This window comes from Octopus bimaculoides, chromosome 4, assembly GCF_046866305.1.
Source record: "Octopus bimaculoides isolate indiv1 chromosome 4, ASM4686630v1, whole genome shotgun sequence".
NCBI lineage: Eukaryota > Metazoa > Mollusca > Cephalopoda > Octopoda > Octopodidae > Octopus > Octopus bimaculoides.
In genome coordinates, this window is record NC_142931.1 from 85,333,145 (window position 1) to 85,359,062 (window position 25,918).

Sequence of the window (25,918 nt, forward strand, 5' to 3'; positions counted from 1 at the left end):
ATACAGCCACTAGCCAAACTGCTAAGGTATGGGAGCATAAACAAAACAACAGGGGTTGTCAAGTTGTGGGTGGGTGAGGGAAGCAGAAAGTGCAAAGCTGTGTGTGTGTGTGTGTGTGTGTGTGTGTGTGTGTGTGTGTGTGTGTGTGTGTGTGTGTGTGTGTGTGTGTGTGTGTGTGTGTGAGAGAGAGAGAGAGAGAGGGTGCTGAAAAGTTCATGGGTTTAAGGGTATCATGAAAGGCTTGGTTAGAGGCCCAACCTTCTGAGTTCCTTTACAGGGCTTAGAAAAACTGAAGGATCACTGCAGTAAGTGTGTGAATCTGAGAGGGGAATATGTTGAATAAAATCACTCTTAACTGATCCTCCTGTATTTTTTTTACTCAAAGTTGGGAACTTTTCAGTACCCCCTCATATATATATATATATATATATATATATATATATACACTCAACAGGCTTCCACACCGTTTCGATGTACCACATTCACTCAAAGCATTGGTCAGTTTGGGGTTGTAATAGAAGACACTTGCTCAAAGAGCGGTAGGACTGAGCCAGAAACTGCATGGTTGTAAATTGAGCTTCTTAACCACAGCGCTTGCACTTAAACTATAAAAAAAAGTATTACTAGTCTTTTTTTTAATGTGTAAGAAAGACCATGCATGTTAAAAGAATACATTCGTTGTGGTTCAATATATGAACATTGAATTATATTGAATTGTAAATTACACAATACAAAAGTTTGTTGTTGCATTTTGAATTTCAATGTATGCAAAAATTAAATTCTAAAATTTGAAGTCATATTATGTAAGTTGCAAGCATAATTCACCCAAATGTGCAAGTCATATTGTGTGAGCTGCACTTCCGTATTCTTCTGCTATAGAAGGATTTGAGAATGCTCAAGCCTTTCTTGTTCTGTAACAAAAAACAGAGAGCATTCTTGTGGCATCTTCTCAGCAACTCCTCTAGAACTGCCTCAAATTGGTGCAAGGATGACTATTTATAGAGAGATATGGGCTCTGAGACACTAGCCAAATGCAAATTAGTTAAATTCACTGTAATATGCAGTTTGGCACCATACTATAATGTCCTAAGGTAATATCTAAATGTGCTAAAATGTGCTAAACATTCTTTACTACATCCATATCTGCTGGTTTTTTTTTTTCGCTTTTATTCAGTTAAAATCTGCCTAAATTTGGAAGTAGATAAGTCACATGATATGTAACATAATTGCAACAATGAGCCTGTGGTAGTGGCTACAAATTAATTAATTGAATAATGAAATAATTTCTCTGGAATTAAATATCAAGTTTATCAATTTCTTTATCAAAAAGCTGCAAAAAAGAATTACTAAATGGATATTATTATATTTCTGTTACTAATTTGCTATTTTCACTTGTTTGGCCCTACTCACGATGTTTTAATATGGTTTAAATATCACAAACTATTTAAGAAAAACAAGACACAAGTCAGATGTAGTTGCTCAAAAAACATAAAATGGATCATACAATCATTAAATAATAACGTATCAAGTGACTGCAACATGCAGCCACAGATTTGTGCAACTGCACCAGAACAAGAAGATGCCTGTAACATCAAAACTGCCTAAAAGCTAACTTGGGATACAAAGCAAGTCTCACAAGATGAGCAAACTGCAAAAAAAAAAAAGCCCACACATTGGTGTTACCTTAGAACTTTTAAAAAGAGATGCTCACAGTACACTAATTCTGGAATATATACGCTTTTACTCTTTTCTCTTTTACTTGTTTCAGTCATTTGACTGCGGCCATGCTGGAGCACCACCTTTAGTTGAGCAAATCGACCCCAGGACTTATTCTTTGGAAGCCTAGTACTAATTCTATTGGTCTCTTTTGCCGAACCGCAAAGTTATGGGGACGCAAACACACCACCATCGGTTGTCAAGTAATGGTGGGGGGACAAACACAGACACGCAAACACACATACATATATATATATATATATATATATATATATATATATATGACGGGCTTCTTTCAGTTTCCGTCTACCAAATCCACTCACAAGGCTTTGGTCAGCCCGAGGCTATAGTAGAAGACACTTGCCCAAGGTGCCACGCAGTGGGACTGAACCCGGAACCATGTGGTTGGTAAGCAAGCTACTTACCACACAGCCACTCCTGTGCCTATGTAAAAGAAAAAACAGTATTGTTTAGGGTGATCATAAGATCATGTGTTCAGTTCCTGAATCAATGAGCATATTGTGTTCTTGAGCTAGGTATTTCATTTCTTGTTGCTCCTATTTCAACTGTGAATACCACCATATATGAATACCACCCAAGCACCTCTTCCCTCAGCTATCATATCCTGGTTGTTCTACTGCAGGGGTGGGGAAACTCCTGCCTGCAGGTGCAATTGTGCCCGCAAGCCTGTTTTATTTTGCCCATAGGCTGATATACTCATATGTACAAAATACAGTAAAGTTTACAATCAAAATTTATACAATATTCGTGTACCTATTTGTGACATAGGTTGCATTTCCACTAAGACTTAAAATCGTCAGAAATCGTCCGGTAATTGCTATTTGAATGGAAATTTTGTTTTCACTTTAAAACACATATTGCTAGGTTTATACCATCCACTTGAGATCCAACTACACTTTAGCTGAAAAAAATAGAATGCCTCATAAGTAATATAAACGTCTTAAATTCAGTGGCGGCGTTAATGAAGATGTTACACGTTAATTTAATGTGTTAAACTTATCTATATTAATGTATATCAAATTATACATAGATATATACAAGATTTACACAGATATAAGAATTAGAACCTGTGATCCGCCCGTGGACCTTTTTCTTAGGAAATTTTTGCCTGCTGCACCAAAAAGTTTCCCCACCCCTGTTCTACTGGGACAAGAGTGAGTGGGCTGAGATTACCTATGTACCTAAAACTATGAGTGAAAGCATGATACATGTTGCTAAGCCATGCTCATTCACAGGTGACACTAGCTTGCACAATCTTAGGTATGTAAAATGATAGGTTGGTAATGACAAGAAGTGTTTGCTGAATCAGGGTTGACTTGTGATTAAATGACAATGATGACAATGACAACTGTAAAATGTTGAATAAAAAGAATCATTTGTTGCTATCTTTATGATAGTTAAAATATTGTTATGCACAAATGCACACACCCACGCACACGATATATGATATATATATATATATATATATGATATATATTTTTTTCAGGTCCGCAGCACCCATGGTTAATCCAAGCATATGCAAAATCAGTAAAATATCCCTTTGCTTCAATCCTGGGGCAAGAAATCTTTCAAGGAGGATTTGTTCCTTCTGATACAGATTATCAAATTTTTCAAAAATTTGGAAACATTCCAGGTGAGTTTGTAATATGTTGCCTAATGACTGTGTAGATGTGTTTCTGTATGAGTGGAGGGGGATGAAAGAAAGATACAGTTAGACAGTGAGAGAAAGAGTGAGAGAGAAAGAGAGTGAGTGAGAGAGAGACTTAGGAAGAAAGTGAGAGACCTGCACAAACGAAAAGATTGAGAGGGATAGTAGGAGAGAATAAGATGTAAAGACAGACTGTGACAGAGAGAAAGAGGGAGCAAGAGAGAGAGAAGGAGCAAGAGAGAGAGAGAGAGAGAGAGAGAGAAATTAGGACAGCTGAGGTAAGGGAAGAAAGAGAAGGACAGAAATTGGGACAGAGTAAGAGGCATATAGTCATACATGCTGAATTTGTTCATGTATTTATGTTTCTGTGGTTTGTAGATATGCTTTAAAATGAATTAGCAGCAAAACACAGTTATTATAACAATCAATCTTGTAAAGCTCCTAGTTATTTGTTACCTTTGAAAATTATATTCTGTAAATAAGCAAGTAAAACTTCAGGTGTTACACGTCAGTTGAATCAACTGCTATTGTATAATAATAAAAGATATGGTACTCTGAAGTAGTTGCAGAAACCTGTTTCTTAAGTTCTGCTAAGTTTGAAGAAACAGATACTTCACTTAACTTTTGTATTTTTTGCTCTTTTCAACCTAGAGAGAGTATTTAACTATTTGAATGGTTTTTATTCTGAAATAGGAAACTAGGCTTAGCTTTGGGTGGTAGGCTGAACGCACTGACCTGTGTAACATCATCACCACCGCCAGGTCTTCCAATGTCTCTTGTAGGGGCTCTCTCTGTTGTAAGCATTTGGACTGGAGCCCAGTTCTCTCCTTGTTTGTGTTTGTCCTCCAGACATTGACCTGCTGATGTTCAAGCTGGGCGTTGACCACATTAATCTCAACAGTTTTGGAACAGAGCCTAAAGATCTTGTGTGTTGTCCCTTCTCCCTTGACTAACATATAAAATGAAGTAATCTATTATTAGCAGAGAACTTCAAAGTGTACAGGTGTGTGTTGAACAGATATAAGGAGCCTCCACTATATCAACTCTACATTTCTGGTAAAGACGTGTGTTGTTGACTTTGTTTGGTAATGAGGATTAGATGTAAGAGTTTGTAATAGAAAGAAGTCAATTTTTCTGTTACTATATTCATCATTCTCAAAACACTGATAATGTAGAATAGTACAAATCTGAGAAGGCAGCGGGAGTCAAGAAATTCCATGACTTGTGAGTCTACATATTAATAACTGCACTGTTAATGTTAGGTCATTTGAAAAGTAGCCAAAGATGGCCTAAAATAATTTTAAAACTCTTGTTTTAAAAAATATGTTTTGTATGATGAGCTTTTCATCATCATCATCATTTAGCATCTGTTTTTCATGCTAGCATGGGTGAGACAGTTTGACTGGTAAGTCAGAGAGCTACACCAGGCTCCAGTCTATTTTGGCTTGGTGTCTATGGCTGGATACCCTTCCTAATGCCAACAACTCCACAGTGTACTGGGTGCCTTTTATATGTCACCAGTATGGGTGCTTTTTATATGTCACTGACACGAGTGCCTTTTATGTGTTACCAGCACGGGTACCTCTTATGTGCCACCGGCACTGGTACCTTTTATGTGTCACTGGCATAAGTACCTTTTATGAAATATAATGTTTTGTGGCAGTGAAATATAAATGGTGTAAAAATAAGAATGTTTAAAGTGACTGAACTGAAAGAAGACATGAGCTTCAGAGAGACAGTTTGCATACAGATGAGTTTAAGGTGAAGTAATATAGTAATTTATGTTGTGTTTGGGAAGAGTCATATTGTCTTAATGTGTTATTATCTAACACACTCACCAGTTCAATTTCCACTCATTTATTATATTTTTTTCTTTCAAAATTTTCTTTGCTTTTACATCTTTGTCAGTGGATGTTCCATTGACATCCATTGACAAGGTTGCAAAAGCAACAAGAATTTTGGAAGATAAAATGTAAATAATAAATGAGTAGAAATCGAACTGGTGAATGTGTTAGATAATAAGGCATTAAGACAATATGGCTCTCCCCACATACAACATAATTTGCTTCAACACTCGAGTTCACATAAAGAATCTTGCAAACCAGATACAAAAATGAAGTAATATAGTAATTGATATGATAATTAGATACAGTGCTAACTTTATTCAATAAATGAAATTGAATTCTGTTCTTGAACTTATTTCAGCTTGGTGGTTGTGGCCATATGAAATTGGATAATATAAGCTAGGTAAAATCTTACGATGATATAAGTTTTGGTAGTTAAACAGAATTTAGTTAAGGAAGGCTTAAAGGACGCAAGACATTTACAATTTAAAAACATTGAAGACCAGCAGCTGAAACATTTTCCAAATGGTTTTAATGAGGTTGCCATTCTTTTCATTATTCATATGAGCTGTTGTGTAGCTCAAAGTCATTGAGCAGATCTATTTATCCAGTTACACCATTCCTTCACCTATCCATGAATCCATACTGCACACTGGCCCTCTATGTTTTATACTCATCTTACCAAAATTTCAGCCAAATCTCTTTTAAATTGTATGCAACTGTTTTTAAAATGGACGAAAATTTTGGTTAAAGTATTCTTGAATATAATATACCAGAGAGGAAGATGGGAAAGTCATTGTTTGAATGCGAGTTGAAATTTGAAGGTTTGACTCACAGAAGTATTTCTTTCATGTGCAGATATCATCAGAATGATGAATGATTGAAGATTGAGAATTATCAAAGGTGCTGTTGCTGATAATGATTATCTGCTTGTGTAAGACAGTTTTAATGATTATGTATATTAGTCTCAGTTTAGCTGTAATTAAGGAGATTTATGGTCAAAAGTGTTCTGGTCATGAACATCCAGTTTTTTGTTCATATATAGTGTATCAAAGCCTACATCATGCAATGTCCTTTATTTTTAAACTAATAGGGTGTGATTTGAGGACCTCTTCTCAGCTTATTTGTACCAGTATTTGTGTATAATTGGAATAGTTAAAAAATATTGAGTAAAAATCTCATAAGAAGTTAACTGGCATGTTCCTATTATTGTCTTTTGCTTTCCTTTGTCTGAAGAAATCGCTAAGATGAGCTATTTAGATTGGAATGTAGACTGTATTGCTTCACATGATTAACCCTTAAATGGCCGACATCATCAACTGCTGTTTCATTATAGAACAGTGGACATAGTCAATTGAAATTTCAAAAATTTTACTTGGATATGGCTATCATCAAAGGAAAGTGAATATTTTGCAGCACTTTTCAATAATAAGCTTGTAAATTTTATTGTTTAAGAGACTAACAATTGTTATAGTTTTTGTACTTATTTAAAGTGAAAATATGTATAAAATTACTTTTAAGAAAAAGAGCCATGTTTTTGTTCGGTATATATGCTCATGCAACCCTTTCCTTTTGTTTAAGGGTTAAATGTGATAATAGGTTTGAGATCTGTGGAATTATGCTGTGTTGAAAAATTATACTATATATACTAGGACAGGAAGATGGGAATGGAATTGATAATACTAAACATTCATTGATCTGAAAAAGGCAACAAATTTATGTTACATTTGTTTTTCGGGTCACTGAACAAGATGATTCAGCTTTTAATCATTTTGACCCCCTCTCTCTTTCAACGATGTCTGAAGGTCATTTGTTACTATATATGTTCTTTCAGTTCTAACTTTCTTCCTTAACCCTTTGAGCCACAGGCTCACTGCAGCAGCACACTTTCATTTGACTCTGTTCCTGGAAGATGTAGCAGCATGCTTTCATTTGACTATATTCCTGGAAGATGTAAGACTGGGTGACCACAAGTGTTTACTGCTGAAAATAACAATGTTTCTGCCAATTAGCAAGCTGTAAACATAAAACCACATGACTGCCCACTTTTCTAGGAGTATAGTCAAATGAAATTGCACACAAAAAATAAATCTGTGGGTTCAAAGGGTTAAATGATGTGTATTGATGCAAATCCTCTAATTAGTCTTCTATCTTAGCTATTTGATATAATCTCTTACCTAGCATTGAAGATAATTTTAACAAAACCATAGAAGCTCCAGTTAAGAAGGGATGAAAAAAATTTAAGGCTTTTTCTATATACGTATATATATATATATATATATATATATATATATATATTTCACATTCTGTATCCCACTAGGTGCTGCACTAACCACTATTCCTAGTTCTTCTACTTTAGAACATAAGCCATCTGGAAGTTCTTTTTTGTGTATGTTTTTCCTTTAACTGCTGGTTTGTTACTGTTCAAAAAAAAGTATCAACTGTGTTGATCTCACTGGTCTTGAAGGGTCTGCAAAGGACATGTGCTCAGCCCCTTCCTCCTGACAAATTGTACCCCTCACATCTTCCCCAAAAATCTTGTAAAGAGATGAACTTGTAAAGTATTCAGGGAGGTGACTACACTGGGAGAAGCTTGTAATTGGAGTGGGTGGATAATGATGCTGGTTGAGAAATTACTGTTGGTGGAGGGCCACATAAGAAAGACAAAGATATGAAAACAAACTGGTGTGATTTGTTTTCATTTTACTGATCACACATAAAATAATGAAACCTATTCTGATATGATATATTGTAGATCTGTCCAATTTAGGCTGGTTTACATAAAAAAGACATTCAGGTGTTGATTATTGTTGCTTAAACTCCAGTCACTTGTGGTTGAGCTGACCTATGATGAAGGCATTCCAGCTGTGAACATCTAGTGTTTGATAATGGTAATGATGATTGCCTTGTTATGAATTGTCATGATTAATAAACCATCCAATAGATTGTGTTTGATGGTTGAGAGTTTGACAAATGTTTCATTTTACTATAAAAAACAATAGGTTCAATCATTCAGGAATAAGAAATCTAATAATTTGTGATTGAGCTGAGTGACCGGAAATGCAGTGTAGATGTAAATGATTCCTTTCATATCTTAAGTTGACATTAAGAGTTGAGAAAATTATAATCTTCAGCTTAATGTGTAATGTCATTTAATATTTAAAGATTAAGAATGGTAAATAAGCACTTATTAGGTTAAATTTGAGAGTATAGTGATTATATAGTATATGAATATATTTAATTTTTTTTAAAGACTTGTGACATTTTGGCTATTTAATCCTTGAAAGTAGGAAACTTAGGGAAAAGTGTGTCATATAAATATGTTTAAAAAATTTTTTATTAACAACAAAAATGGTGAGTTGTTTCATCCCAGGCCAGCCTTGATCAATTAAGCCTTTGATCAAATTTATTCCAGCTGTAACTATCTTTGTTTTTCAGACATAGTGTATCTAGAACCAGCATTAGCCAATGTGCCTTTTTCTTTTTTTTTAAAGGTAGTAGAATGTGTTATAAAGGAGATTTGGCTGCTATTTTTGGCAAATGAAACAACCCTATATCTAACTGTTTCACTTGAAGAAATGTCATATTCTCCTTGTCTCCCCTTCTTATACACATCCCCATATTCTATCTAACAAATCTTCTACAAATGTGATATTTCATAAATTTATTTGTTTCACACTTTGCTTTCCTTTGTGTGTCTGTTTGAGAATAAATGATATTGCATTATATACATATTTACAACTTTTCTCTCAGGTTTGGACATAGCCTATGTTACCAATGGTTACGTTTACCATACCAAGAATGACCGAACAGAATTCATTCAGCCTGGTTGCATACAGAGAGGTGGTGAGTGTGTATATATTTAATGACCCTCTCCAGATCCTCAATATGCCCATCTATCTTTCTCTTTCATGTTCTTTTTTCTTTGTACCTTCTGTTCATACTTCCCCTTATAATGTGAGTTAGCTCTGGAATCCCCTAAGCAACCTTCCTTATTAACCTTAGTACTCTTGTCTTTTCCTTTTTTTTTTACTAACACCTAATACAAATTCTTACCATATTCCTTGTTCTGTTCATCTCCCTTCCTCAATGGTGTCTACTTTGTTACTCTCTCCATTACCACATTCTCAAAACTATGAAGCTATTTCTCTCTTCAAACTTAATCTTCTCCTGTCGTTTCACCTGGAATCATTGCACCTCTCTCTCTATTGTTTTCCTTCAGTCATAGGGGCTCCATTCAGGTCCTCTATTTTGCGACTTGCAAGGTGATCTCACTAGTACTGATTCTATGAAAAAAGCACAGTGTTTGGTGACAGGAAGAGAATCCAACTCTAGAAACAATGTCAAAGCAGCAATTGGAGGATGATACAGTCCTTCAGCTTGTCAGATCCTGTTGAACAATCCAACCCATGCCGATATGGAAAAGGGACATTAAATTATAATGAAGATGATGATGATTTTATATATATATATATATATATATATATATATATATATAATACAAGGAATATATATACATGTATACACACATATATGTACATACTTACATCTACATGTGTATATATATGCATATCAGGGTACAGGACGTTAGAACAATAAACTACAGACAACGGAACGAACACATAGGAAAACGGAAAGCCACTTGGAATATCCCTTCATCAGCTGTCTCTATTCTATCTAGACGTATATATATATATATATATACTTTATTATTAAAGCTGCAAAACATAACAAAATATCACAAAAACTGCTACTCAGAGTTTCATGTTCCCGTTCGTTGGACAGTTGTGATTGAGAATGGAAGAATTAAGGTTATACGTATAAATAAATTTACATTGACAGATACACATTTGAATCTGATTGGTCATTTCAACTAACGGTTTTTTTAGAAATGGTAATATAAATAAAAGCATCAAAAATTAAAAGGCTTAAAAATCATATTGTGTAAAATCGAAGAAAAACTTAAAAACAAAATAAATATTAGATTAAAAGGAAAAACATACATGCCCAGAATAAATTAATTAATGTTAAATATGTTTAATTAATATAAAAGTAAGTTTGTTTTTAATAAAATATTCACTTACAGAAGTCTAAAAGCATAAAAATATAGACACACACTATTCACATACATACAAAACATATACATAGATCAGTATACTTACACACACTAAAAACATATACAATCATATATATGCAAACATGTACAGAAGCTGATACATACATATATACAAACATATACAGGTATATATAAATATCTATATCTATCTATCTATCTATCTATCTATCTATCTATATATATATATATATATATATATATATATATATATATATACATACATACAATGTACATTTAAACACATAAGAGAGATGTCCATAATAGGACATCTAACCTGCTAGAAGGAGCAGTCAAACCACAATTAGGGATAATTTCGAAAGGGAATGAAAAATAATATCATTTACCATCTATTATCTTTATTTTTTATTTTATTTTTCATTCCCTTTCGAAATTATCCCTAATTGTGGTTTGGAGTTTGACTGCTCCTTCTAATGGGTTAGATGTCCTATTATGGACATCTCTCTTATGTGTTTAAATATACACTGTATGTATTTATATGAATAATATATAGTCTATTGACTAGTTTTTTTCTTCTCGCTAGACCACTGGTAGCAAATAGAATTTCTAAATTTTTTGCTACCCTGAGATTTATTAATATATATATCACCATCGTTCAATGTCCGCTTTCCATGCTAGCATGGGTTGGACGATTTGACTGAGGACTGGTGAACCAGATGGCTGCACCAGGCTCCAATTTGATCTGGCAGATTTTCTACAGCTGGATGCCCTTCCTAATGCCAGCCACTCTGAGAGTGTAGTGTGTGCATTTACATGCCACTGGCACAAGTACCAGTAAGGCGACGCTGGTAACGATCATGCTCAAATGGTGCTATTTACGTGTCACTGGCACGGAAGCCAGACAGCTGTTCTGGCAATGATCACACTTGGACGGTGCTGTTAGTGTTCCACTGGCACAGGTGCCAGTCATCGAATTTAGTTCAATTACAATTACGATTTTGATTTCACTTGTCCCAACAGGTCTTTGCAAGCAGAGTTTAGTGTCCAATGAAGGAGACGTTGGCATGGGTGCCAGTCATCGAATTTGGTTCGATTTCGATTTCACTTGCCTCAACAGGTCTTTGCAAGCAGAGTTTAGTGTCCAATGAAGTAAAGATATGAATAAGTGAGCTGGCTACACTCCTGGCAGAAGCTTGCCAGGTCTTCTCATGCATTGCATATTTCTAAAGGTCCCAGTCACTAGTCATTGCCTCGGTGAGGCCTAAAGTTCGAAGGTCATGCTTCACCACCTCATCCCAGGTCTTCCTGGGTCTACCTCTTCCACAGGTTCCCCCAACCGCTAGGGTGTGGCACTTTTTCACACAGCTATCCTCATCCATTCTTGGACTTTGGTGATATGTTTCCAGCACTCCTTCTTGCTTTGTTGGGGTTGCCAATGTTCGTGGTCTTCTGAAACGCTTCTCGTGGACATTCTGAACAGTTCCATCAGCTTCAAACTCCTCTCTAATTTGAGTGATGGTAAGTTGCATTGGTGGATCTGTTTGAAACTCCCTCCTAAACTGTCTTTGCCCTTCAACTGCGTTTTCACACTTCCAGTAGCATTTTAAGGTGAATTTTCTTTGTTCAAAGCTTATTCTGACTGCCATCATTAATTCCAATGGGTTTCATCTTGAAAGAAAAATCATCACTTGAGTTATCAGCTGCTAAAGTGTGTATACATTTTTTGGGGACACCCTGTATATATATATATATATATATATCCCTCTATCATACTTTAGCCTCAATACCTGGCATAAAGCCACCTCACCTTCTACTACAACCCCACTCAGTTAAGAAGGTCTCCTTTTTCTTGTCTTACAAGTTTCTTGGCAACCTCGCTAACACGGGTGTTGCAAAAAACACACACACATATATTTTGATCCAGAATGTAGAGAACCAGAGATGGTTGGATACCTTTCCTAATGTGAGTCACTTTACAGACTGAACCGGATGCTTTTTTTTGCAACACCAGTATTAGCGATGTTGTCCAGTAACTTGCAAGACATGGAAAAGGAGCTCTTTGTAACTGAGTGGGATTGTAGTAGATGGGGAGGTGGCTTTGTGCCAGGTGTTGAGGCTAAAGTATGATAGAGGGATAGGCGTGAGTGACTTGCTATGGAATATAAATGTATATATTTATTGATCATTATATGTGCATGGTATGTAGTTATGAGCTACTTCTGGTTTCATACATTAGAGACTCATAAAATGATATTTATGTACATAAAACAATATTTCAAATGATATTTACGTACATTAAACAATATTTCAAATGTACATTATGTACATTAAATGATATTTATCTCTCACCAGTTGGAGTACTTTTTTTTCTTGATCTTACCTAAACAGGAAAGGAAACTATAAATATATATATATATGTATGTATGTATATATATATATATATATATATATATATATATATATATATATATATATATATCAAAACAAAGAGGAATTGTTAATGGATTAGTAATTCAGGTGAAATACTTCCTAAGCTCTCTGCAGATAAAATTACACCAGGCTAACAAAAAGTCTTCTGATCACTATTAAACTATGTAATTCAAAATTACTGAAATTACATAAAAATATATTGAAATACTAAAGAGTAAATTTATTCAATAAAATTGCCATTGGCTTCAACCATGGCCTCCAGATGATTTCGGAATCTCCTGCAACTCTTCTGAACAGTCTCTTTGTTTAAGTTGGTGAATGCTGCCATAATCCTTGCCTTCAGTTCACCTTTGGTGTTACAAGGAGTTCTGTTGGTCACTCGCTCAACTGCGTCCCACACATAATGATCAAGGGGGTTGCAGTCTGGGGAGTTAGGTGGCCAGATGTTAGGAGTGATGTGGTCTCAAAAATTGTCAGACAGCCATGACTGGGTTCTCCTGCTTGTGTGGCATGGTGCAGAGTCCTGTTGCCAAAACAGGGTCTTTCAGCAGCCACCCTCTTGACCCAGGCATTTGATGCAGGCCTCTGTGTTGAGTCTGAGGTCATGTGGGAAGATGAATGGAGGCATAATGTCGCCATCACTAGTGATCACTCCAAACACTATGATGTTGATCGAATGTTTGATTTTTATCACTTTTGGTACATGTCCTCAGATTGACACCTAAACACTCTGAAATGTTTGTATTGGAGCTTCTGGCATGAATGCCAAGCAGAACAGCATGTTGTTTCAAAATTTCTGGCAGAGTGAGTTGTGTCATGGTGTTGTTTTTCTCACAGATGGTGCCCAACTGATCCTATGATATTGTGTAGTCGACAGAATCAGAAACAAACACTGTGCATGCGCGAAATTGAAAATATCAAATGGCGACAATTTACCCATTGTGCCCTGTATACACACACTCACACACACACACACGTATAAACATACATATACTTACATACATACACACACACACACATTTTCATTATATACATGTGTGTGTATATATATATATGTATGTGTGTGTGTGTGTATAAATATATATACATACATACACACACACGCACACACACACACACACATATATATATATATATCATCATTTAATATCTGTTGTCCATACTTGCATGGGTTGGACGGTTTGACCAGAGCTCGTAAACTGGAAGGTTGCACCAGACTCCAGTCTCATTTGGCATGGTTTTCTATGGCTGGATGCCTTTCCTAATGCCAACCACTCTGAGAGTGCATTGGGTGCTTTTACATACCACCAGCATGGGTGCCATTTGCGTGACACCAATATCTTCCACAACAATGATTTTGCTCATCTTGATTGGTCTTCTTCTCAAGCATGACATAATGCCAAAGGTCTCAGTCATTGCCCCTGTGAGGCCCAGTGCTCAAAAGGAACTCAGCCACTTTGCCTCTGTGAGGCCCAACACTCGAAAGGTGCTCTTCATGTGCCACCGGCATGGGTACCAGTTACGTGACACCACCATTGGCCATTGTAAATATATCCAAATATTTCTTATTTATACACCTTATCTATCAATTAAATCATCATCATCATCATTTAATATCTACTTTTCCATGCTTGCATGGGTCAAATGGAGTTTATATGAGGCAGATTTCCTACAGCCGTATGTCCTTCCTGTTGCCAACCCTCATCTACTTTTAAGTCAATATTTTCCCATGGCCAGACGCATTCTTGCAGAAAACTGGAAATGAATGACACTGCTTATATGACAGTGACACTCATTTACAACTATCACATGATGTCAAGACAAGGAAACACAACCACACTCACTCACACACACACACACACATACATATTTGTATGTCTACAAAGTATCCTCAGTCTCCTGTGGAAGGACAAGGTGCCTCATACCAAAATCCTCCTGAGGACTGGGTTCTACACAATTGAGGTCTCTATCCTTTATTGTCTTCTCTATTGAGTTGGACATGTCATTCGGATGCTGAGTAACCAGCTCCCAAAGTTGATCCTCTGCAGCAAGATCAAGGCTGGAAATAGGTTGCACGGAGGTCCAAGACTTCGTTTCCATGACCATCTCGAACGGTTTCTTGTTTTATGTGGCATCCCTCCCACTCAGTCAGAGCCTGGCTGTTAATCAGAAGGCATGGAGGTCTGTATGTGATGCTGGCCTATAGTGCTTTGAAACTGGATGCTGGAGACTGCATGAAGAGACAAGGAGATGTTGTCATCCCCACCCCCGTGTATGTTGTTCGGGGTCATTTTCAGTGCCCTCAGTGCCACAGGATCTGCCTGTCTCATCTCAGTCTTGTCAGCCACATTTGCTCCCATGAGAAACAATGTGCTGGATGCAGAAGAGGATGAATGTCTTGGATTAATGTTGTCATTAGTTACAATTGGCAAAGTGAAGTAAAAATACATGTGTGTGTGTGTGTGTGTGTGTGTGTGTGTGTGTGTGTGTATATGTATGTGTATATATGTGCTTGTTTGTATGTATATATATGTGTGTGTGTGTGTGTGTGTGTGTGTAAGCTAAAATATTCTCACCATTTTTGTTGTTATTTTCAAGGTGAAAATTTGAAAGACCTGTTGGAAACAATAGCCTCCACACCAAAACTAGCTGACCCAGGTGCTGATCGTCATGGCAACATGGTATTTTATGATGTGCTGGGTTTTTATATGTTTGCTTACCCTAAACGTATAGCAGCAATCCTGAACATTGTCATTGTAGTGTGCAGTCTGTTACTTATTGCTAAACGTAATCTTCACTATGGCAACAGTTCTAAAGGTGAGTGTTTCTTCTTTCCAGAAATTTATTTTATTTCAAATTATTTTGTTGTTTTTGTTATTGTTATTATTACCTCCACCTTAGTAGAGACGTAGGTGTTGCTTTCAGTCGTTTGTTTGTTTGTTTGTTTGTCTGTGGACAAGATATCTCAAGAACTACTGGATGGATTCAGATGAAACTTTCAGGAATGTTTGGCCTTGTGACTGGCACAGTCCAATTAGATATTGAGATTAATCCGGTACCGGACAAGGATTCTGGATTATTTTTCCGATTTTTTTTACTTTACATGTATATACTCTTTTACTTGTTTCAGTCATTTGACTGTGGCCATGCTGGAGCACCGCCTTTTAGTCGAGCTAATTGATCCAGGACTTATTCTATCGGCCTCTTTTTGCCGAACCGCTAAGTTATGGGGACGTAAACACACCAGCATCGGTTGTCAAGCGATGTTGCGGGGACAAACACAGACACACAAACATACGCACACACATATATATATATATATATATATATATATATATATATACGACGGGCTTCTTTCAGTTTCCATCTACCAAATCCACTCACAAGGCTTTGGTCGGCCTGAGGCTATAGTAGAAGATTCTTGCCCAAGGTGCCACGCAGTGAGATTGAACCCGGAACTATGTGGTTGGTAAGCAAGCTGCTTACCACACAGCCACTCCTACGCCTATTTGTAAAGTTTCACATAGTTCTCTTGTACATGCACACACATACACATATATACTCACACATTTTCAGCATTGAACATTACCATCCCATTTCCATTGTATACACACACACAAACATACCTCTCTTTTACACACACACATATACTCACACTTCAAACACCATTTACCGGCTTTTTCCCTCCTTCCCTCATTATTCATCTATCATTCCTTCCTTTCTCATTCATATGGCACTCTCTTTGCCACTTTGTTTTGTCTTTCTCATTATCATTACATTCTCTCACTCCCTCTCAGTCATGGCTATTACTCTCACTACTTCCCATTCACTGTATTAGTATTTCATCTCCTCTCTCTTCACCTCTCACTCAATATATATATATATATTTGGATTAATTTTGAGAGTGGTTGGGTTCATTTTCAGTTTTCTCATTTGTGAGAGCAGTCCAGTTTATTTCAGATATTCTCATTTTAAAAATCATCACTGTCTAATCATTGAGAAAACATTGGTGTTGCCTTGGCAGAGGTTTGCACTCTCTGAGTGCTCTTGTTATTATTATTATTAGTATTATTTTGATTTGGTTCAGGTTTGGTCTTATTCCTGGTAGGATTTATGCGAGTAGCAGGTTACTACCTGTAACCTTAGATCTCCATAAGTTTTCAACAGTCTTTCAAGTGCTCAGAACCCTTATTATTGCTGTTGTTGTTGTTGTTGTTGTTAAGCTGGAAGAATTGTTAATGCACTGGACAAAATGCTTAGCAGGAATTTCTTCTGACTTTGTTCTGCTACTAGGGTCACCTTTGTCTTTCATCTGTTTGGGGTTGATAAAATAATTACCAGTTGAGTGCAAGTGCTTTTTCCCCCTTTGTGAAATTGCAGGCCTTGTGCCAACATTTGAATACGTTATGGCCAAATGTGTTATGCTGTCATATGGTTAGTTGAAAGAAGAAGTGAAAGTGACAGAAAAGGATCGAGGGAGAAGTGTTCATGACGTGGAGTAGGGGGAAGTAATTTTTATGTGGCTAAAGAGTTAGTTGAAGGGAGAGATACGGAGAAAGAGAGTTAGAAATACAATGTTTAGCAGAGGGGTGATGCTCTGGTGATGAGGTTAAAGAAATGCAGATAGAGAGGGAGAGGGCAGTTATATAAAGAGTGAGAGGTAGATAAAGTGAGAGAAGTGCTCGGATGGCTGTGTGGTTAAGAAACTTGCTTCCCAACTACTTGGTTCTAGGTTCAGTGTCTTTTAAAAGACACTTGGGCGAATGTCTTTTACTATAGCTCTCAGCAAATCAAAGTCTTGTGAGTTGAGTGTATTTAGTAGATGGAAACTGAAAGAAGGCCATTGTATATAAATGTATGTGTGTGTGTAGTCATATATAAATATTTGTGTGTGTGTGTATGTGTGTGTGTCTGTCTGTATGTATGTATGTATGTAAGTGCGTGTTTGTGTGAGAGTTGGTGTTTCCTTGTCTTGTCATCAAATTGTTGTTGTAAATAAGCATCATCATCATACAAGCAGTGTCTTTCATATCCAAACTTCAGTGAAAACATGTCCAGCCATGGGGGAAGTATTACCTTTCCTGGAAACGGGTAGAGGTTGTAACAGGAAGGGCACCTGGCTGTAGAAAATCTGCCTCAACAAATTCCGTCTGAACCATGCAAGCATAGAAAAGTAGATGCCAAAAGTGATGATGGTGACAATGAAATGTAACCCACTTTGTCATCACTTCAAACACTACATCCTTTCTTTTTTTTGCTTTTCTTTATTTTTACTTTTTTCTATTTTTACTTTTTTTTAGGTAAATCATCATGGAAGTCTTTGTTAAAGTTATTTGTGGCAGTTTTGGGACTATTTGTTATGTGGATCTCTATAGTGGCCACCATGCTGGCATCTGCTTTTGTGCTTGACAAATCTGAACATGCCATGTCTTGGTACAACCATTCCACCAACATCATCTGGGTGTTTGTTATTCCGGCTTTAATGGTGGCGCTGTTTGTATTGCTTTGTACAAAGCACTTTCTCTATAAAGTAAGCAAAGTTATTCTACTATATTCTTTTATGTAATTATTGATTTGTTTTATTTTATTTGCTTTGAGACGGCGACCTGTTCACTGACAAAATTCCGTGCTGCATCTCAAATGGCTTATAAACACCTTCCATGCTGCAATTGTTGATTTTATTTGTTTTTGTATATCTTTTGTATTGATGTGTCAATGTATCTTTACGTTAGTGTCCTCAAGGCTCTGCAGTAAGGATAGCTCCATTAGATTTGCTGAATTTATAATTGAATTCCAGGTTATTGTTATTAAGGCTGCAGCTGGCAGAATCATCAGCATGCTGGGCAAAATTCTGAGTGGCATTTCGTCTGACTTTATGTTCTGAGTTCAGATGCCATCGGGTTCGACATTACCTTTCATCCTTTTGAGGGTTCATAAAATAAGTACCAGTTGAGCCCTGGCATTGATGTATTTGATTTCCCCCTCTCTGGAACTTGCTGGTCTTGTGCCAATATCTGAAACCAATAATATGATAATAATAGTGGTAGTGATTTCACTTAATGTTTAAAAGGAAGGTAGTGAGTTGGCAGAATTATTAGCACACCAGGCAAAATGCTTAGCATTGTCTGTCTCTATGTTCTGAGTTCAAGTTCTGCTGTAGTTGACTCTGTCATCCTTTTGAAGTCAATAAAATAAATACCAGTTGAGTACTGGTGTTGATGTAATCAACTTGGCCCTTGTCCTGAAATTACTAGCCTTATGCCAAAATTTGAAATCATCATCATCGTCATCATCATTATTATTATTATTATTAAGGTGGCAAGCTAGCAGAATTGTTAGCATGCTGGACGAAATGCTTAGCGGTATTTCACCTGTCGCTATGTTCTGAATTCAAATTCCGCTGAGATCGACTTTGCCTTTCATCCTTTCAGGGGCAATAAATTAAATACCAGTGAAACACTGAGGTTGATGTAAGGCAATGAGTTAGTAGGATCATTTGCGTGTTGGAGAAAATGCTTGGCAGCATTTCTTTTAGCTCTTTACGTTTTGAGCTCAAATCCTGCCAAGGTCAGCTTTGTCTGTCATCCCTTTGGAGATCAATAAAATAAAGTACCAGTCAAGTACTGGCGTTGATGTAATCAACTTCTCCTCAACATTACTAGCTTTGTGTCCATAGAAAGAATTACTATCTTATCATTAATAAGTGGTTGGCGTTAGGAAGAACATCTAGCCATAGAAACCATGCCACAACAGACAGTTGGTATCTGGACAGTTCCCTGCTAGCCAGCTCCATGTCAAACCATCCAACCCATGCTAGCATGGAAAGCGGATGTTAAGCGATGATGATGATGATTATTAATAGATGCAGGTACAGCTCTATGATTAAGAAGTATGCTTCCTGTTCACGTGGCTTTGCATTGCACCCTACAGTGTGACACCTTTGGAAAGCATCTTCTGCTATTTCTCCAGGCTGACTAAAGCCTTTATCATTGTCATCATCATCATCATATAATGTCTGTTTTCCTTGCTAGCATGGGTTGGATGGTTTAACCAGAGCTGACAAGCAGGAGAGCTGTACCAGGTTCCAGTCTGATTTGACTTGGTTTCTATTGTTGTATGCCCTTCCATTTTACAGTGTTCTGAGTGCTTTTTACATGGCACCTGCATGGTTGCTTTTACGTGGCACTGGTATGAGAGCTTTTTATGTAAATATAAATATACACAAAGGGTTTATATATATGTGTGTGTGTACCTCTTTGTTTTGACATTGTGTGATAGTTCTAAAAAGTGTCACCTCATACAAGTTGTGTCACTTGTTTCTGGTCTTTTCATTCTTGGAAACTGGTGAGAGTTGGTGACACAGAGGACATTGAGCTGTAGGAAATCTGCCTCAGTGAATTCTGTCTGAACCAAAAAAACATGGAAAAGTGAACATGAAAATGATAATTATTTTATTGTTGTTATTCACAATAATAATGATTTCTAACATCTGCATGAGGCCACAAATATTTTTGGAAGCAACACAGTTGGTTAAACGGACCTCAGTACTCGACCGGTACTCTATTTTATTGATACCCTGATTTCCTCTTAAGCATGATAGGTAAAGTTGACCATGGTGGAATTGGAAAACAACTTTGCCTTTCATCCTCTAAAATAAACTATCAGCCTCAGTCAAATACTGGAGTCAATATGATCACACTGAGCTCATGTTCTGACCACGAGGACATATTACCTTGCTTGGAAATAGGTGAGAGTTAGTGATGGCAAAGGCATCTGGCCATAGAAAATCTCCATCAATAAATTTGTTCTGATCCATGCAAGCATGGAAAAGTGGACATTAAAATGATGATGATGATGATGGTAATGACTTCCCTTCTGTTCTTTATGTTAAGACTTTCTGATTGGCACCAACAAATATATTTCACTTTCTCACTCTCTCTCTCTCTCTCCCCCAGAATGAAAGCCTCTTCACCTTGGAACAGTTATACTATGATGCCAACGTTGTGATATGGTCCAGTCTATTGGCATTACTTACCTACTACAATGTTGGTTCAGCTTATCTTCTCTCAGCTTGGTTGCTGTTCTCACTTCTCTTTAGACTGTTCAGACCCTACATCAAAGGTGAGTCACCCTAATTTCTTACCAAATTAATGCTTTAAACTTCTTCAATATTTCCCCATACATTTTGGAGCTAAAAACCATATATTAAAAACAGGCACTGTTACACTTTGATAAAGTCATATTGGCCGTTTATTGAACACAGGCACTGTTTAATTTTCTTGTTTATTCTTTGATAATGTACCTATAACCTTTTCACTAATACTTCAATACCTCCTTGGTAAATTACTGAGTGGATGTGTTCAGTGATGGTGACCAGTACTATTGGTCCGAAGTTGTCAGGAGGTTGTCAAAGAAGTCTGTGTGTGTGTGTGTGTGTGTGTGTGTGTGGTCATTTTTAAATGTATGCATATGAGCAGTGGATGGCAAAATCAGTGGAATGGTGGGCAAAATCTTGTGTGGTATTTGATTTCATCTTCTTGTTTTAAGTTCAGATCCTATCCAAGTTGTCTTTGCCTTTCATCCTTCTGAAGTTGAGAAAATAAGTACTTGTCTAATAGTACGAGGGTCCAGCAATTAAAAACTAGTAAAATTAAAAATAAGAAGAATACGTAAATGAGGTTAAGTTGATAAACTACTGACTATACAATCATGAGATTAATGCCTGCTATAAACACTGTGAGGTATAGGCTAAGTACCTAAGTTCATTTCCTTAGTTCTGCCTTGCTGAAAAATTAATGTGACACCACATCACACCATGCCACACTGATACACTGTAACACACTATACCATATCCCATCATATCACATTACACTATATCACTCTGCATCACACTTGACAATACCACACCACTTCCCACCACACTACGTACACTGCATTATATCACACCACATGCACCATAAGTCATCAAAAGTATCCTCATCTAGCTTGAAATAATATTGAAATTTTCCTCATATCTCACATTACAGTATTGTAAAAAGGTGTAACATACATTGGATAATATAATCCATGATAAACTGTTTGAAAAATAAATGGGGTACTCATGGCTGGTACACTTTTTTTTTTACATGTCTGCTTGATGAAGGCTGGCTTGGGAGCTAACAATGCAACATAGATCACACCATACTACATTACTGTGGAACCTAACACTTGTGTGTTTTTGAATTCTGTATAATTGATTTGTAAATTAACCTTATTAAAGGACTGTTTTCACTATTTTTTCTATACTGTTTATTGTTAAGAGGAATAAAAGAATTTTCATTTTATTTCATGTGAGCATTTGAAAGTAATTTTTAATGAGAGAAAAAAAATCTTTGACAAAAGAAATATAATCAACATTGAAACAATGATAACCATAGTGTTTAATTTAACAAAACAGTGTTAATTAATCATGAAACATTAATTTATGGTGAAACATGCTTAATTAATAATGAAACATGTTTAATTATCAAGGAAACAAAATGATCATCAAAGAAACAGTGTTTTATTAACAACAAAATGTAAAGCTTATTAACAATGAACCATGTTTAATTAATGATGAAATATAACCTTTAATTAGCGATGAACATAATGTTTAATGAATAGTAAAACATTGATTTATTAATGTTTTGCTATTAACATTAATTTTTGATGAAATATAATGTTTAATTTACAGTGACCCACATTGTTTGATGACAATGAAGCGTAACATCTGTAACGACCGTGCGACCAGGAGAAGTGACAAGGAATTGCTCCTTTAGCACATCGCACGGTCGATACAAATAAAAATATGAAAAGAGGATAAATGAGTATAAGTGCCAAAAAGGAAAAGAGAGACACAACTGGTAGAAGGTCTAAGAAAAGGTTTTATTGATATGTCAACTTGTATGTCTGTGTGTGTGAGTGCGACATATAAACATAATGATAGACAGGCCGTCATGTAAACAAAGTGTATGTGTATACAAACATGTATGTATGTGTGTGCGAGAAATATAGAGCATAGAAAAGAGTCTATAAGGACGTTGAGAAAAAGTCCAAACACAAGGATGGTAAATACCAGTGGTTGAGGTGTTGTAACAAGAAGTTGTGGTGGCAATGCAGAGCCGAGGAGAGATACTGTCACACAAGAAGTTGAGGCTTCAATGCTGCGGCCGGTTATTTGGTACAGGAGTCCTCGCAGGTTGTATTCGCTGTTAACCATGGTGAAGCATTTCACAAACAGCGTGGAGAATAGCTGTGCGAGTGTTGCTGGTTGGTGTGTACATAGAGAAGTTAGTGTAGATGCTAAGAAGCTGGAGGCGATGTAGATGGAGGTTGCTGTTGTCATCGCTGGAACTGGCTGTGTGCTCTGTGGTCAGCAGCTAGACCTCAGAAGGTCTGGAGCCGAGAAGGCTGACAAAACTGTGACGGTGAAAAGCGAGCTATTTATAATATCCTATCGGCTCAAACTGGGGTTCAGAAAACTGTCTCACGCAACATTATCTGAAGGCTGCAATTGGTTGGGTTGCATCTTGGCGCACAATAGAACAGGAGACAAAATGCACCAATACCATCCAATCAGAGTGGTGGACACAACAGGGTCCAAAAGTGCGGCCGAAGGCTAGCTGTTATCCACTACGTCTGCATCCATGTATATATATAACAGAGAGAGAGAGAGAGAGAAAAGTACGCTACACATCTAATTAATGAGGAAACATAAATAATAACAAAATGTAATGTTTAATTAAGGAGAAAACATAATAATGCCAATAAAAAAGTATAGCTACACCATGTAATTATAATAGTAATGGTATGTGACCCTTATGAGTTTTTGTGGTAGCAATGAGAACTAGAGTACAATTTAGATGTATCTTGAGTATCTCCAGAATGTCTGTTTGACGGTACTTAATCCTTCTCAAGATGTATATTCTCACATTAGGAGTTTGACTGAGCACTTGCAAGTTAATGAAACAGGTGTTAATTTCATGCAATTTCTGTTGCTCACAAGGTTGATCTGCACCATACCATGATATCTATTTATATGAGAGTTTAATAGAAAATTGGATATGTTGAATTGTTGTGTGAAGTGTAGAGTCTAATTATTTTGGCCTGTGTTCTTCATTTCCGTGAAGAACAAAGAAAAATGTTGGTGTGTTACTTGAGTTGTAGGATCTATGATTGGACTCACCAAATCTGTCCTAATGTATGATTCAGAAAGCCAGTGAGTGGTGAAAGAAAACATGATCAATGCTTTCCACCATAGGTATCTGAAGAAAATTTCCTGCAGTTTCCAACAAATATCAAATGAAAACTGGTTGCAATATTGTGGTCCTTGAAATAGAACTCCAGTGACTCAGATGGATAAACCATACTTTCAGAATGGATCAAGACATATACCAAAGGTAGCATTGAAATGGGTACTTCTTGGGAAATGAAAGCCTGGATTATCCAAAAATACCTGGTGTAGAACAGCTGAAGATCAACTGAAAGAAATGCATCTTATAAGAAGTGAAGGACAGAGTATTGCTAAATGGAGCTGAATTATCTAAGCCTTATGCTTGAGAAGAGGATTTTATAAATGAATAATTAACATATTTACAACCCACTTTTTCTGTTACCTTCATTTTCTGATGAAAGGCAAGGCCCAGAACATTAGATTCTACACTCTTCATGACAATTGGATTTAACCAGTTTTCCTACTGGCTACTTATTGCTGACACATTGGCTCAAGTGAAGTTAAACTATTGACTGTACAGGTCATCACCAGTTTTCCTGAATCCAGATCTGATCCTACCATAATTATCTGTAATGTAGAGTGGACAGGCACTGAAAGTTAATTACTGTTGACAATAAATTTGACTGGTGGTTAACTTAGTCAGCTACAATTATCTAAATCTGTGTCTATATGTCTTATGTGTTTGTTTTCTATAACTGTCCTGATTATCTCCTTGCTGTATAATATGTTATATGTTATTTCTGTTGACCATTGTCACAGACATCTTCATACATTGACAAAACTGTTGCATCTTTCAGGTCATATACTGCGTCTGTTGGCTGGTCACTTCGTAGCACTCTGTCTGCCCACTCTCTTGACACTCTACATGTCTCATCTATCACTACTGTTCTTTCTTCCCATTATGGGTCGTGTTGGCTCCTTCATTGTTCCTGATGCTGCTGTTGGTGTCATGATTGCTCTCCCCATCATTGTTATCTCTGGATTCAGTGTAAGTTCATCTTCTTTCTATAGGAAACTATCTTTATTCTTTCTATTCATCATTGATCTCTGACCTTTTTCCTTTATATTTTTGGTTTCATTTTATTTTTCATTGGGAAATATAATGGGTCAAATATCTGATATCAACTAATTATTCAATTCAGATTCTACCTTTCATTTTGCCCCTGGGTAACGCACTCAGTGCTACTTGCCAATCTAAAAAAAAAAAAAACCATAATTTTTTTGAAGTTTATTTATTCTTTGCTGTTTGATCAGCATTTATTTGGAAGAATTAATCAGTTCTTTCACATGAATTTGGGTTCAAAAGTGGCTGGTGTCTAAGTCAAAACCAATTTGAACCAGTGTATATGCCTTTTATATAGTTAGATTAGGGATTGATGCAAGGTTTGTTTTGGTAATTATACCAGTCTTCGGTTGCTCTTTACTGTAAATATGTCTGATGAAGTAAGGGTCAAATTAATGGCAACACAAATGAAGGTGTGTGGAGAATGACATATATCGCCTAATGACAAGGTGTACTTGTGCAGATAGAACACCACAATACTAGACTTGTGCAAGGTAAAGGAAACTATTATATATTAATAACATGTAACAGTCAAACAGGTTTATCCTCTTCTTTAAGCTTTTCTAAATACTTATATTGATCAATAATGTGTGTGTGACTCATCCAATATATGATTAAGGAGAGGTCAAGTTGAGTTTAAGGTTCCTAATTAAGTTGGTGATCGTTATCCTGTGGGCTATTTGGTCAGGGTATTTTGCCAAAACTTTTGTTTTAAATTTCAAAAGTTATGGATCTCTGTAAATATATATATATATATATAAAGAGTAATAGTCCCCTTTGGTCAGGAATGACCATGGGATTGCACCTAGAAAGTTCCTCTCCAAGGCACAAGTCTGGGCATGGTTGTTTATGGAATACCAGCAGTTGCCTA

The 25,918-nt window shown here is 36.5% G+C and overlaps 1 protein-coding gene across 1 annotated transcript in view; it reads left to right on the top strand.

Annotated features, from left to right (window-relative positions):
• Nucleotides 1-25,918, top strand: part of LOC106870731 (endoplasmic reticulum metallopeptidase 1) — an 89,218-nt gene that overhangs the window by 41,188 nt on the left and 22,112 nt on the right. The window contains exons 4-9 of the mRNA XM_014916905.3: nt 3,224-3,370; nt 8,983-9,075; nt 15,332-15,550; nt 18,034-18,263; nt 20,689-20,854; nt 24,782-24,972. Coding sequence (XP_014772391.1) covers nt 3,224-3,370; nt 8,983-9,075; nt 15,332-15,550; nt 18,034-18,263; nt 20,689-20,854; nt 24,782-24,972 — 1,046 coding nt within the window. The remainder of the gene's footprint in view (nt 1-3,223; nt 3,371-8,982; nt 9,076-15,331; nt 15,551-18,033; nt 18,264-20,688; nt 20,855-24,781; nt 24,973-25,918) is intronic.